Consider the following 15923-nt stretch of genomic DNA (forward strand, 5'->3'; position numbering starts at 1 on the left):
AAAAATTTAGTCCCACGAAAGTCCATAACTTTGCTACGTGCGTGATCATCGCTTTTAGTTTCGCCATGCACTTTATCATCCTGCTCTTTTCCCAACTCATTTGGGGTCGGGCCGTCTTGTGCGTGTGCGCCAGGACAATCTGTTCGGTCGTTAATGGTGGGGTGTAATGCGTTTTCAGGTCTCTGGACAGTGGACCACCAGGGAGCCGTGTAATAGATGACCATTAATTGATATGATGCATTGAAACTTCGACGTCCCGCACTCCTAGTTTTGCCTGATTAAACCAAAGCAAGGCAGCAAATGAAACCTTATATTTAACGTTTTTACGACCAAGCCCAAAACTAATAACTTGCTTCGGGCCTTTCATTAGTCAGCTTTGACTATCATAGCTAGATTCCGTTTTCAACACACAAATTTAAACAAACCAATTTGTCAATTTTTCGTCTTGGACTCTTCTAAAATTGATTTATAAGCCATAATTTGTCTCTTTTCACAAATTAAGGCGTATAATTTTCACGAACGATTTCTAAAGTGGATTTTAGTATTTTTAGTGTAGTCTTCCTATGTAGTTAAGGTTACTAATCTCATAATGCCCTAAACTAAGAGTATGAACCTATTAGCTTGCGATGCTAGACCGAAACCAGAGGTGAGTGCCCGGGGATTAGTGTCGTTATCTCAAGAATTTTGGCTCTCAGTCTAATAACATTATGTTTCATTCGTTGCCATACATTATCGCAGCATAGTTTAAATAATTAGTAAATATACTTGTTAGATAACTTTAGGAAACTAATCGAATTATATAAAAAAAATATTATGTTTTTAAGTAGGTAGTCACACTTCACACTACTTAAAAACAAAAGTAGTTATTAGTAACTTAGTATGACCACTGGTGGCCTATTAGCGGTAAAAGCGGTTTAAACTTTAAACCCCGGCTCGTACCAATGAGTTTTTAGGCACTTACATATGTACGATATTTTGATATTTACCAGTCGCTTTTCGGTGAAGGAAAACATTGTAAGGAAACCAGATTAATCCTGATAAGGCCTATTTTACCCTTTGTAATGGAAGGTAAGATGGCTGTCGCTTTCGTAAAAAAAATAGTGTCTGATAGCGTAACTAGTGTCTTGGGATTAGTTGCCCCCATTAGCAGACCCCAGGCTCTGAGCTCGGCTCATAAGCCGTGGCAAAAGAAGAAAAAAAAGCCGGGACCACGCCAGGAAGATGATGATGTAGTCAGGTAGTCACACTCCAAATATATAAATTATAACTTTTTTACAACACATCCTAGCCTAAGCCTATTCATTTCTGACAGTTGTAGTTTTTGATTTAAGTCATAACTTTAACATCGTCCAAAAGCGGTCCTCGTCATATTATTCCAGTGTTTCAAATTTGCAAGCAGTGGTAGCACCGCTGTGTAACTTTCGGTAACATAAATAACAAATGGGAACACTAATTCAATCCAGCGTTGGTAGGAACTCGAATTCTTTGAGTCTGAATTTGAAGAACTCAAATCGCTTTATGCGCGCTTAAAAAGAACTCGAGTCTTTACAAAAGTATAACAATATATCGAATCGCAATGCAACCTTATATGGCAGTTATAATACTACTCTATTGACAGCTATAAAAGTTCAAATAGGGTTGTTTCCAATTTTTTGAAACGCTTGTATTACGTTATATATTAACTAAAAGTTGCCTTAAAATTCAACTTTTATACTAAAAACGGCTTTAAATATGTTAAATTTACAAAATATATTTTGACAGATGCTTTCGCGCCCAAAACGCTCTTTAAAAATTGTGTGACGTCACAGTTTACGGTTTGACACAACTACATACACACGTAGAAGATACAAATTGTCAACTGACATTTGTTGTTTATCGCCTAACTGTCAACAGTGTCAATCCGAGAGTTGTGACGTCATCAGAATCTTCAATGACGTTTCGAGCTTGGTCACGTGACGTGTGCCAAAAGATATTTTAAATTCAAAATTTACAAAAATATGGTCATTAAAGGTCGCCTAAAAGTAGTTTAACATGTTCTTATAATCCAAAAGAATTTATTGGGATACTTACAATTCTGCCCTAAGATTTGTAGATGGAAACAACCCTATTTAAACAAAATATTTTTTATGACATGCTTTATGGGGTTAAGTCTCATCCTGTGTTGCTTCTGATGTTATCCGCTCAATTTTAAATTTTCCGTACTCCGTACAGTACAGTTGCACGTCAAATGTCATCACAATGGGGATTCCAAGCATCTCCATTTTCGCTCTAATAACCAGTTGCCGTACTTTATTTACACCGTTTCATCTTCGACTAGCGGGGGACCATTTTCCATAGGCTGCACTTCTTATTGTCCCTTGCCTTCTGTAATTTATTTCGCTTTTCTGTGCCGCGGCGAGTGGTTCTTTTCGCGCGCATTTTTGACGATAATTTTTTTTTACGGCATAGGCGTTGACTCGTTCAGCCAGACATTCTGTTGTACATTTTTACTGCCAGTTATTAATTAAATTGATTTTTTAATGTGTTGTCTGTGGCCATGGTGAAGTTTTGGTGGATGTTCGTTTTGTTCGCGAAAACTGCTTCAGCCAGTGACAACGAGTTGCCGGAGTCTGAGGCTGGAAAAGGTTGGTTGGTATTTGGTATAAAGTGCATATAAACAATACGATATTTCAAATAGTTTTGGAAGTTAAAATAGGCTATTCCCCAGGATGAAAGATAGCAATTGGTATCCGTATTTTTTATGTCTAAAATGTGTTTTTCTTTTCTGTGAGTTGGAAATTAATACAAAGTTGTGAACACGCAAGTACCTTACGGAAAAATGTATATATCACATCTGAATATTTTCTTTGAAAAGAAGCCGAATTAAACATGTGCTGAATATTATCCTAAGGAATACACTATTTTGTCCCTACAAATAATAAAGCATAGAGAGGTACCTACTTACTGCATGTAACCAAGTAATAAGTATACTTATACTTAACAGTATTTTTCAACTTTGCGCCACAACTACAATAACAGACTAAAAAAGAAAGCCATGCGAAATTAAACCAATTCAATTTTACGGTTTAATTTACCTAAGCCGCTTCCCACGCTTTCCACATAACACTTTTTCATAATCTTGAAGTAACAAAATGTTAGCAAAGTACACATAACAAGCGTTCGGACATTGGATCATAGTAAGTTCTAGCGTCTATTTCACGGTTGTGAGCGCAAGACAATGGGAGAAAGAGCATAATCAACGTACAACTTTCAGTTTTATCTAGATCTTTTGTTATTATATACGATTGGAGGAAAATTGCAAATCCGGTTCAAAGGACCAGTTTATACGTAATGCAGTTTTTCGACTTCATATAACGACGACATAAAATGAGTGATTATTATTTTACATTTTTTTTAATATGGATATAATATTAGTTAAATTACAAAACGTTTAACATTAATTCGCTTGGAAAATAGTCGAAAAGAACATAAGTTTATTTAATGAAATCTTTGATAAAAGTAAATATTTTCTTGACGTGCTATTTAACAAAACAATAATACCGGTAGGTAGTCTTGACTCGTCCTACCTATGACCGATGATATAATTATAACATTTACAGTACATATGGTGCTACTTTACCGCACTAGTGCGAAAATTAGCATATTACGTTACTGTGTCGAACATTTAAAGGGCCATATGTACTGTAAAACGTTGTACAATACATGTGCGAATATGTAATTCGCAACTCGTGTCGATTTAAAACACTCCCTTCGGTCGTGTTTTAAATTATCGCCACTTGTTTCGAATTACCTATTTTTCGCACTTGTATCGTAATGTACTATTAGCATTTAACGTTTTTTTAATTCAATCGATCCGATGGTTTCGCCATCTACGTCTGTACTTGTAGCATTTTATGGTCAAAAGAACAACAGAAGTTAACTCCTTTTTTTTTCTTCAAAAATTACCAATGCAAAGCGTAACTCAGTGGTGGGCCAATTTTCTTTATGTTTAATAAATCTAAGAGGAGGGCCAGAATTGCAGCAAAATTGTATTTCTATTTGCGATTATTGTGGGCCAATGCCATATACTAATTATTTTATAGAACCGGCGGCGGGCCGGATAAAATCCTTACGCGGGCCGGAGCTGACCCGCGGGCCGTACTGTGCCCACCACTGGCCTAACTTATGGTTTATATGCGAAAGTCTCTCCCGATAGCTTTTACTTGGTACCAAGTTTCGGAATTAGTTTCATCAAAGACCTTATAACTTTCGGGAACAGAAAAGTCATGACCTCTTTATGTGGGTGTATTTTATATTGTATAGCGGAAACTATTTTCCAGAATCCCGTTTCCTCCCACTCTTCGAAGTGAAGAGGTTCGACCGGCCAATAGGACCGGGGGGTTTACCCCCTCTCACCACTGTACCAATAGCGGGGGAGCGATGCTCGCAGAGACTGGAGTCTGCGCTGGACCAGTTGAAGAGACGGAAGAGGAACCAGCCGAAGACCTTGGATACTCCCGCGGTAAGATTTTTTTTGTAATTGGACTATATAACTTGAGTCAGCATTGGCCCGAAAGCAAACATGGTAAAAATTGGCGGGGTCGCCATGCAGCCCCTGCAACATGTTTATTATGCTTCTACAGTTTGAGAAGTTGATCGGCTGGCTAATAAAACCTATTACTGGTGACAGCGTGGGCTACGTGGGTCGCGATAAGTATTTATTTGCTACACTTAGACATAGAACTTTTCCTAGCAAAACGAGAGATTGACAAAATGAAATATCGACATAACTTTTATCGATAAGCAAAGCAGGTCAAAGATAAATACAGAAAAATAAATTATAATGAGTAATATCATAACATACCGAAATGGTACAAGAATATGATGTATGAAGCAAATTGAAATGACATATATATTTCCCCTATTTATAATACCTGACTATAAATACGAAATCTAAGACTACTACTATTCGCGGTAGATATACACAATGTTAGTTATTCTCAATAATTAAGGTACGTATCAATAACAGTTATTAGATTCATTTTGTCAATCTCTCGTTTGTGTTTATTGTGCTATGAAAAGTTCTAGGTCTATTTAACTATGTCTCTATCAGGAGGCACCACAAATCCCGGCCTACAAGTTTTGTCGGTTCCTACACTACACGCAAGAGATAGCCGTATTAAGAATCTAGAATGTCTATTAACGATAGGTATTTCCAAAATTCATCTAATATGACTAGAACAACACACCTTTTCAAAATCAATTCAAATCAGAAAACTACATCCGAATCAATTTTCCATTGAGATTCCATTCCTTATCTTACAAATCCCCGAGCATATTGCACTCTACATCTAGGCCAGACTAAACTTGAAGGATATGCTAATTAACCGACAAAGCGACCATTGTTACAATCACTTCCTTCATTACAGAGTCAAAGCATCGATCTCAACGGTTATAGCCTGTACCAGCAAATGCGAAGCGCTCCAGTGGACATGTATGTCACCAGGATGCGCGTGAGACTCCCACAGAACGCCAACTGGGTTCGTGTGGAAAAGTGCTACTTCGACCCTCGAAACGTCTCTCTTGACACCATGCTGTTATTCCACGATATAACCATAAGCGGGAACGTTGATCTATTCGATGCAAGCGAGTTAGATCGGAATATACCCCCAAGTAGAAGATTAAGAAGACATTACGCTGATAGAAGATATGACGCACCATATCCAGATGAATACAGATACAGACAAGGTAGTGGTTGCAACATGATCCTAAGACTCCGCAAAGCAGGAATAGGCTTTCATACACGTCCGTTACACCAACAACCTGGCAAATTTAATGTCAAAACTGATTCTGAATTCGTCGAGCCCGGTTTCATAAGCGTCTACGCTTACGGTTGCGAGAAATATATCAACAGGAACTCTGTTAGAAACAAGGATAATTTGCCGTTAAAAAGAAGAAAGAGGTCGGATGAGTTCACGTTTGATCCTCATTTAAATCTGCCTGAGGAATATGACAGTAGGACTTCGGATAATAGTTGGAACACGGTGTACGAGCCTCGAAGTAGAGTGAACTATGAACGAAGCAAGCTCTTCAGACCTGATGATGACTTGGACGAGGTTGAAGACATTTCTAGAGAAATGGAGGACATTTTCACTAAAGGGATCAGGACTTTATTAACGACTTATATGAAGAAAGAGCTGCAGCCCGCGATCAAAGATACTTTGATGAGGAATATGGGTTATGTGATATCATATGGTTAAATATATTTTATCTGTTTAAGTGTTTATTGATATCTTTGAGCTATTGCATATTGAGGCATATTGTGGGGTTTCGAGCTCAGCATACTTTGTACAGTTTTGGTACAAATACAAGTGAGAAGTACAATACATTTTCTGAAATTAGGTACAGTTTATGTACAGTAGGGTTCAAAAGTAGTTCTGATGGTACCTAAGTTAAAATGTAAAAAAAAACTGTAATTTATGCAATATACATCTGAATTAGTTTCGAGCAAAAATTACGTGTACTTATGTTATTTACTGTGGGTGTTGTTGGCTGTTATTTTGACACATGTGATTTTAAACAGTTTTTATATGAAAGGAGAGTGTGATGTGTGATGCTCAGAGACAGAAATATACTATCTAATCGCAAATCACGCTTTTATAAAACCGGAAATGATTAATTTGTATTTATAATTTATTAGAAATTAATAAATTCTTTTATTTACACTTGTTTTATTCAAATTAATACTTAAGTTTTTTAGGTTTCTCTATCTAGATATTATATATATTACAACCATATTATACATACGTCTATTGAGCTACATAATAAAATAACAACACAAGGGCGTCGCCATCTGATGGGCAGGGGAGGGGAATACACATTTAGAAATTTTGTTATTTAGGGGGCACTGCCCCCCGTCCCCCCTGGTCATGATAACAACAAGTAACATATTTATATTAAAATAACACTAAAGTGATAGCAGTATTATTTAAGAGAAAGGTCACTTTGGAAATGTTCATACAGATTGACCCATTTTTATACATATATGTCATTGTAAGAATTTGTTGAGGCTTTACATTTTACTAAAATACTAAATTCAAAGAAAATTCTACTGTTATCAGGAACTTAGCCATTTATTAAGATATTGAAGTGTGATAAAGGAAACACATAGTAAATTGGGACATAGAATGATGATTTGTACCTCAATTTCAGTGCCCGATTACTGGGTATACCGGACTATTGAAGTGCCAGATTATAGAGATTGCACTGTGATAGCGATTATTTTTATGCCAAGACAAAAAAGAAAATACAAAAACATTTTTTGCGTTAATTGCTTTGAATTTCCGCAAAGTAAAGCCTGATTCTATTCATTATTCTATGTTGCCAAAAAATACAATTACATATGATAGATACAGAGTATTATATTTTAAGATTCATTATAAAGAGTAATTTCAACTATTTTCTTATTTTCTTAAATAACTATGAGTGATGTGTATAAATAATAAGCATTTTAGAACTGTGTTCTATGTGTCACTTTTCAAGTCTGTGCATTCATCAGTAGGTGTTTTATTTCATCATAAACAGCAAAATGCAGTGCTGACACAAGCACAGCTTTCAGCATACTGGGCCAGTAGCCTTTGTACAGAGACAGGAACCCCTCCTCAACTATTGTCAGCTTAATACAGTCTAATATACCATTACAATACATTTGTTTACCAAAGCTCGTCCTGTATTGTTGGAAGCCTTGGATTTGTAGCCGTTTTTTCACTAAATCACAGGGATATATTGCAGTCTTTGACACAAAACCTGCAATTGATCCTGATATTAGATTTGCTAACAGAGATGACTCTACTGTCCCAGCGAGAGTATCTCTTTGAAAGAATTTCAGTTTAGTCAATATATTGTCTGTGAAAAGCTTGTAAACAGCGAACTGGATACCAGCATGGGGCGCGATTTGCCCTAAAGTGGGTATTAAACCTTTAAATAATGCTGCAGACCCTTCTGTCCTGACCATAGTTTTGAATGCATGAGTGAATCCTTTGTAGGCTCTTTGAGTCTTCTGTTCAGCTATTAGCCGAGTTCTCACAGTATCGAAAGGAAAGGAAAGCACCGTTGCTAAGGTCGCCGCCACAGCGCCGTTAGAAAAAATAATTGCGTGTCTATGGGTATCGAAAAATTCAGGGTTTGCATGTTTGCACACAGTCGTAAGCTCTTCGAACGTCGTAAATTGCAATACTCCATAAGTTATAGATAGTAACTGCGCCGGTATATGACCACTCCAAAGCGTAGACAGTCCCTCTTCTCTCACAATAGACGATAAGGCTTGAAATACGGAGCTATATTTAGAACCTTGTTTTATTGGCTCCAGTTGAAGTTGGAACCTAATTTTCAACACGTCCAGGGGCTGTGCCACTGCTCTTGTGAAAGCACCGGCTCCTCCGCCGGCAAGTGCAGATTGAAATGCGGTAACTTTGGATTCATGTTTATGTAGTAGGAGTACCATCACCACACTCTAAACTTGGGTCTTATAACACAAACTAAACCAATATTTGTCGATACAATCTTAAAATAACACTTTTTAAGCCCAAATTGAGACCATAACGTAGTTTTTCAATATTATTTTATCATTTTTCGACCTTCAAAACAATACAAACTGGATAGCTGTCAATGTCAAATCAAATAATGTCACTATCATTCAAACGCCATTTGATTCGTTGCCTTCCAACGTTTTTAACATTGTGCTAAACAGTTTTCTTCATGAAACACTTCGAAGTTCATCTTCGCGCTGTGAGTTGCAGGACTGTCGTCACTTTCATTTGCGATATATAAGAAAGAAATACAAGAAAATATTTATATATGGCAACGTGTGTTCTAGCTGTCGTCAAATTATGATCAGTCTATCTAGCTAGCTAGTCTGTGACTGTTGTCGGTCGAAATTGTTGTGAGTCAGGCCGCCCATTCGTCGGCTTTAACGATTTCACAGAGATTTTGCTTTTTACAGTGTTCAATTCGTTTATGCGAAGAATGTAAAATGGCTATAAACTTGAATAAACACAAGGACGCGTTAGTCGCCGCGTGGAAAGACGTATTAGATGAGAAAACTGATACTGACTGGTGCGTATTAACAAGTTATAGTTTTACACAACAGCGACCTACTTGCCGATTTAATAAACGCGAGCTGTCTGCATTAATTAAAGGAATCAATTAGAGTTGTGTCCACGATGCCCCCATATTAGCTGTAATGTAACAATGGTATAAACAATTGCATTCAATTCAAACAAGGTGATGCTTCTAGTACTCTCCTTTCACTACGTGTAATGAAAACTCGTATTACTATGCGGTATTTATGATTAAACATGTTATGTGGCTTTACTCAGAAATTGATGTAAAATGCATGAACTAGATCACTAATCTAGATGCATTTTCTTTCAGCTTTCCAGATATAACAGTGTAGTTTTATCAGATTAGTAAATTAGGTTAGAATCATTAATTTTACCAAATCACACTATTCTGTAAGCATTTTCCTTGTATCAGGAAGGAAAATAGAGGTTTTCCTTTTGTTAACCATATATGCTACTTAATTATATTATTAATTTGTAATATGATACACCCAAATTGAGCTGTAGTTTTATATTGGGACAATGCTAGGAAGATGAATATGATATTCTGCCACATTGGCTTGTGTGATGAAGTTTCTGTATTATCATAGAGGAAAAAGTACATAGAGTGCTCACTCCATTACAGAAGCAGTACTGATAAATCTGCTACTTGACGCTAGATCAGTGATTCCTAACTTGGGGGTAATTACCCCCATAGGGGTAAAAGTGGTATTTTACGGGGGTAATAAGCTCAATTAAAGATAACAAAAATTAGACCTGTAAGAAAGAATATTGATAATTATTTGGAGGAGGGGTAAAATCGGGTTCTCTAGTTAATCATAGGGTTGGCAGAACTGAAAAGGTTAAGAACCAGAGTGCTAGATCTTCATAGATTAAGATTATCAGAGGGCCTGCCAGGAACCACATTTGATGTGTTGCCTCTCTGTCGCACTTGTAAATTCATACATAAGTGTGACAGGGAGGCAACACATCGAACATGGTTCACAGTAGGCCCTTCAGTTCTGTCATTTAGCCATCTCTAAGCCTTATTTAGCAATATAAGCCTTATTGGCCTTTACTGTGGGACTAGTTTAAATAGTATAAGATTGTCCCATGATATAAACTCTTATATTTATTTACTCATAAAATCTCACAACAAGAAAACGGCAACCTATAACAAATAGTACACACCGCATACCAGTCCCCCCAACGAATCATAAAGGCTTGAAGAAAATTAAAACATAAAATAACCTAACCTAACTTTCATATACTTTGGACGGACATCTCTCACGCTGCTCCCCAGATAGCCTAGAGAGAGTTATTATGACGGGCAAAGTTCGAGGCACAAGACCTCAGGGCCCTCCCCCTACTAGATGGTGTGCTCAAATCACTGCACCTATGCAATTAAAACTGCACTAGGCCATGCGCTTGGCAAGGAATAGAAACCTACGGAGGAATCTGCTCTTCAACAGAAGGACATGATGTCACGATCCTTAGCAAGAACTTCTTCTTCAGTCGGTCAATTCAATCAATAAATTTTCTTCAAGAAGAAGAAAATTTGCGATCTACCAATCTGCCATTCACCCGTTATGATACTTTTATAAGAAAGGAAAGAGCATGGAGAGGTTCATGATATAAGGGAATGTTCCCCTACAAAACACCAGAAAACACATATCAAAACCGAGAAAGAGGAGGCCTGCCCAATGAAAATAAACAAAACCAACACACACAAGCTCATGAGACTTTCCAGAACAAACACACATGGGGTTGAAGACCGCAACCTTGCAGTTTATTACAACCATAAATGCAACCATCTAAAAAAAAAAAGATAAATAAAGAGCTGCAAAAGGAACAGAAACCGAAGAAGAAATACAGCAATTCTACTGGAAGAGGCCTATACCACTTATGAGGGTTCTGAAATAACTTTTTTTAGTAATTAAGATTTATCTTAGATTAAGTACAAATGCTTTATAATGTATTGTTACCCAGAAATAAATGGTTTTTTATTTTATTTACTCTTATATTAATTTTCTATTTCAGGGCTCTATTTGGCTATGACGGCTTATCCAATGACCTAAAATTTGTAAGCAAAGGAGACGGAGGTCTAATAGAGCTGATCGATGAATTCAACAGTGGGAAAATACAATATGCATTCCTAAAGTTAGACGTCCCAGATAGCAGCATATCTAAATATGTCCTTATCAACTGGCAGGTGAGTGATAAGAGATTAGACTTTTCTGTGATATTTTGCCATAGATGTAGGTAACATGATGTTATTAGTCAAATGACTCATGTGTGTGTCTTTGTTTACATTCTTTTAAGATATGAAAACAGTAGACTATTGGGGTCAAACATATTTTAGAAAAAGGTCCCTTCTGTGGAAAAAACAATAAAAGTATGACCCTAGTACATGTATAACACATTTTTCTTGAGTCTCAAGTACTGAAAAAAAAATTCTGCCTGTAATTCTTAACTTTGCGATGTCTACAGGAAAGACGCGAACAGGCGGGTCCACACAGAGCGAGCACGTGCGTGCGAGGCAATTTCCTCACGCACAAACCGGTCAGTGTAGATGTGCCTCGGCCGGTTTGTGCCCGAGGAAATTGCCTCGCGCGTATGCTCGCTCTGTGTGGACCCGGCTATTGAGTTAACTATACTTTAATGTGTGTGACTCATCTCATTGATATTAGATTCTCAACACCAATATTATTCTTCAATACCGGTATTTCAGAATGAATTAATAGATAGATAGAAATACTCTTTAATAGGCGGGTCCACACAGAGCGATCGAGCGAGCACGTACGTGCGAGGCAATGTCCTCGCGCACAAACCAGCCAGTGTAAGCGTGCCTCGGCGCTCGAGCGAGGAAAACGCACGCGCCGCCTCGGCCGAGGCACGTCTATACTGGCTGGTTTGTGCGTGAGGAAATTGCCTCGCGCGTATTCTCGCTCTGTGTGGACCCGACTATTGGCACACCTCACTAAAAGATACAGCTTAAAGAAAAACAATTGATTAGTGATAGAGGCAAACAGGTGGTCTTATCACTAAAGAGTTACCTCTTCCAGACAACCTTTGGGTAGTGGAAACAATAAACAATAATATTAAGTCTTTAAACTTTTTTCTGTTTTTATCATATTTAGATATGTATGTATCACGTATCAACTGGTGAGTGTGTTATATTTAATGCCGGGCAGAGGTTTGCGCCGACCGGCGTGGCGTACGCCGCCGGTCATTTTTGCCACGCCGCCGGTCATTTTTGCCACGCCGCCGCCGCCGATCATTCCAGCGGCGTGAAATAAGCACTTCAATTTTGGTCTGTTCTACTTCTGTGTTATTCCAACACGCCGTATAAATAAATTCAAGCTCACGCGCACGTACATGCATGACGAGTACAAATTTAATTCAGTATTTTTTATGCGTACGCGCCAAATAACGTGAAAATCGGGAAGCGGACAGTTTTTTCCGTCGCTGGACTCGTACTAACTGCTAAAATATACAGATTAAGTCCAAGCAACGTGGACAAAATAATTTTTGACCATGATAATTATAACTCATGTAAAGACTGTATCGTTTATTATAAATACAGATAAAACCTGGTCTAACTGTTGACTTGTTTATTATTTTGTATTACTATAGGGTATGATCTGAGGGTATTTTTACGTCATATCTGATATAAGAAGGTTTTATATTGTGTTATTTTAGGGACTTTGTGATGCTTTCAAAATCGTCTAGCAAAAACATTTCGGACAAGCCTATATCGAGCTTAATTTGAGACTATGTACCGACTCCTTGGTACGATTTAAAGAAACAAAACCGGTTTGGCCTAGTGGATAGTGACCCTGCCTACGAAGCTGATGGTCCCGGGTTCAAATCCTGGTAAGGGCATTTATTCGTGTGATGAGCATGGATATTTGTTCCTGAGTCATGGGTGTTTTCTATGTATTTAAGTATTTATAAATATTTATATATTATATATATCATTGTCTAAGTATCCTCAACACAAGCCTTATTGAGCTTACTGTGGGACTTAGTCAATTTGTGTAATAATGTCCTATAATATTTATTTATTTATTTATTTTATTTATTTATTTAAAAGGTCATTATGCTGCCCAAACTTGTTATCAAGTGTCCTCTTCATGATTGCTCAATTGAACATCTGCAAGTGCAGAATAATAGTACATTACGATACAAGTGCGAAAAATAGGAAATTCGAAACGAGTGGCGATAAATTAAAACACGACCGAAGGGAGTGTTTTAAATCGACACGAGTTGCGAATTACCTATTCGCACATGTATCGTACAACGTTTTACAGTACATATGGCCCTTTAAATGTTCGACACAGTAACGTAATATGCTACTTCTCGCACTAGTGCTATAAAGTAGCCCCATATGTACTGTAAAATATATTTTATTCTGTTTTTAGGGTTCCGTACCCAAAGGGTCAAACGGTACCCTATTACTGAGACTTCGCTGTCCGTCCGTCTGTCACCAGGCTGTATCTCATGTACCGTGATAGCTAGACAGTTGAAATTATCACAGATGATATATTTCTGTTGCCGCTATCAACCACAAATTAAGCCCCTACGTTCGAATTTTTGATTATTATAACAGTTGAGAGCATTTAAAAAAATTTAAATCTGTTATTCTGTGTCTGTTCAAAGTATCGAAAAAAGCCAAACGTAGGGGATGGCTATGGTTAATAGAAATATATGTAAAAATATTTTCCATAATGTCAATATCCAGAGAGGAAAATGGGGACTACGTTTGTATGGAGAAACGGCTCCCCTTTCCTCTTAATGCACGTTCCTGACACAACCAAAAGAAAGAGATTCACTCCTTCTGCTCTGCCGGTCTTCTGTAAGTAACAGCACATACAGAAGGTACTGAGGGCCTACCGCGAACCACGTTCGACGTGTTGCCTCTTTGTCGCACTTGTGAATTCGTACGTAAGTGTGACAGGGAGGCAATACGTCGAACGTGGTTCGCGGTAGGCCGTCAGACCTATACGTACAAAAACAGTTGAAAGCGACGAAAGAGCTTATAAACTTCGCCACATTGACCTTAACCTTATTTTACAAGCTTTTATTATTATTATTATAGTTCCACCTGTTCCGCTGTCTGTCTGAAGACAACGGAACAGGTCTTCAAAGGTCTTCCCTCAGGACATCAAATCTTGCAAGCTAAATTAGACCCACTTCCCATTATACAATACAATACTATGGCACTATCGAGCTGATCTGATGATGGAGACAAAGCTTGGGAACTCTGTGATAAAACAATGTATCTTAATTGTGTTTGGGTTTGTTAGAATTGGTTCCACGAGTATTAATTGCCTATTGAAAGGCAAATACAGTTAGCGATAAAATCTTGTACCAAAAAGGAAATTTTTGACAAAAAAACTTCATTTTATTGCTCCCCGCCTCCATTAGTACTGCCGTAATAACTTACTCTCTATTTTGCATCATTTCACAGTTAAAAATGGTGGCATAATCTTGACACGACCTTGCACCTTGCATACCAACAATTGGTACGGGACGTTCGAATCGTCACCTTAGGTTTGACATTCGCCGTAGCTCTACGGCTACCAAATCTTGTTATACCCAACATCACCCAATTTGTTTCCATTTCAGGGCGAAGGCGCCCCAACGGTCCGTAAAGGCACCTGCGCGAACCACATCAAACACGTGGCCTCCCTATTCACGGGCTTCCACCTAACCATGCACGCTCGTACTGAAGATGACCTTGAAGAGCGACTGATTCTAGAGAAGCTGGCGAAAGCCGGCTCAGCTTTTAACTTCAAGTCTGGGAGGAATGAGGAACTGCCTCCTAGTGGGCCTGTGGGGACGGCGTATCAGAAAGTTAATCCAGGTATGTGGCATTTATACCATGGACATTTTCCATGACCTGATTGGGATTAATCCTGTTTACCTTCTCCAAAGAACAATGAATGAACAATTCTATGTATATATGTGTAGGTTGTAATAGAATTATAAAGAAGTAATGTACAGTCAAAGAATTTTAATTAAATAATGATTTATTACAGAAATTAAATTTACATATTAAATTTTTATTTCCGTACTATTTCGTACCTTGTCACAGTGGTAATCAATATGAAAGTCGTTCAGAGACCTCATACTATAGGCTAGATGACATGTTTTTATAAATGGTATCAATCGTTCAAGTTCGTTTTTTGAATAAAATACTTATGTGGAACCCATTGCATTAAAGCAATAGAAAAGTCAGAAATGATAGTCAAAGTCCGACAGTCTTACTTCACGCGCGAAACGCTCCCAACAAAACGATAAGCAAACGTGACCCCATCTTGAAGTATGAAAAACATTAAAATTGCGATTTTGTCGGTGAAATATTGCGTTTATGTATATATTTGCTATACAATATTTTTTTGGATAAAATGTAAGGAATCGAATGGTACCCTTACTTTATTCCTTTGTGGAAATAAAAAGAACGTTTAATTTTGAAACTTTCAGGTCCCATATTTTTTTATCATTTCCATATATTATTTTAATAACCACATTATTGCGATAATTTGCTCATTTGCTATCTATTTTCGCTATTGTCACTGTGACGAGGTAAGTAATGATACTGAAATTAAATTCCTTGACCATACTACATACAACTGGTGTACTTAACAGTGGCGGCACGTCAGAAATATTCTTAGGGAACCCGGAGCTAATTTTGTATTCCTTTTCCCAATGAACCTTATCGTGAAAGTACTCAACGGGCTCAAATTAGACAAGCCGGTGGGAATCGAGTTCTTTGAACGATCCGCCACTGGTACTTAATACACCAACATCGTCCAGAAATTATGAAACGGTGATCCAATA

General features: G+C 37.6%; 3 protein-coding genes across 3 annotated transcripts in view; 2 read left to right on the top strand and 1 right to left on the bottom strand.

Moving 5' to 3' along the window:
• Positions 1-1327: 1327 nt before the first annotated feature.
• On the top strand, positions 1328-6387 carry LOC133523827 (uncharacterized). The gene is made up of 3 exons (XM_061859571.1): positions 1328-2624; positions 4320-4501; positions 5409-6387. The coding sequence occupies exons 1-3, from the start codon at positions 2537-2539 to the stop codon at positions 6237-6239; spliced, it is 1101 nt and encodes a 366-aa protein (XP_061715555.1). The 5' UTR covers positions 1328-2536; the 3' UTR covers positions 6240-6387.
• A 303-nt stretch (positions 6388-6690) lies between these two features.
• LOC133523828 (mitochondrial thiamine pyrophosphate carrier-like) lies at positions 6691-8697 on the bottom strand. Its single transcript, XM_061859573.1, has one exon. It carries the CDS (start codon positions 8480-8482, stop codon positions 7517-7519), a length of 966 nt encoding a protein of 321 aa, XP_061715557.1. The 5' UTR covers positions 8483-8697; the 3' UTR covers positions 6691-7516.
• A 178-nt stretch (positions 8698-8875) lies between these two features.
• Positions 8876-15923, top strand: part of LOC133523826 (drebrin-like protein B) — a 31194-nt gene continuing 24146 nt past the window's right edge. The window contains exons 1-3 of the mRNA XM_061859570.1: positions 8876-9093; positions 11118-11289; positions 14709-14946. Coding sequence (XP_061715554.1) covers positions 9011-9093; positions 11118-11289; positions 14709-14946 — 493 coding nt within the window. The 5' untranslated portion in view covers positions 8876-9010. The remainder of the gene's footprint in view (positions 9094-11117; positions 11290-14708; positions 14947-15923) is intronic.

This window comes from Cydia pomonella, chromosome 12, assembly GCF_033807575.1.
Source record: "Cydia pomonella isolate Wapato2018A chromosome 12, ilCydPomo1, whole genome shotgun sequence".
Classification (NCBI taxonomy): Eukaryota; Metazoa; Arthropoda; class Insecta; order Lepidoptera; family Tortricidae; genus Cydia; species Cydia pomonella.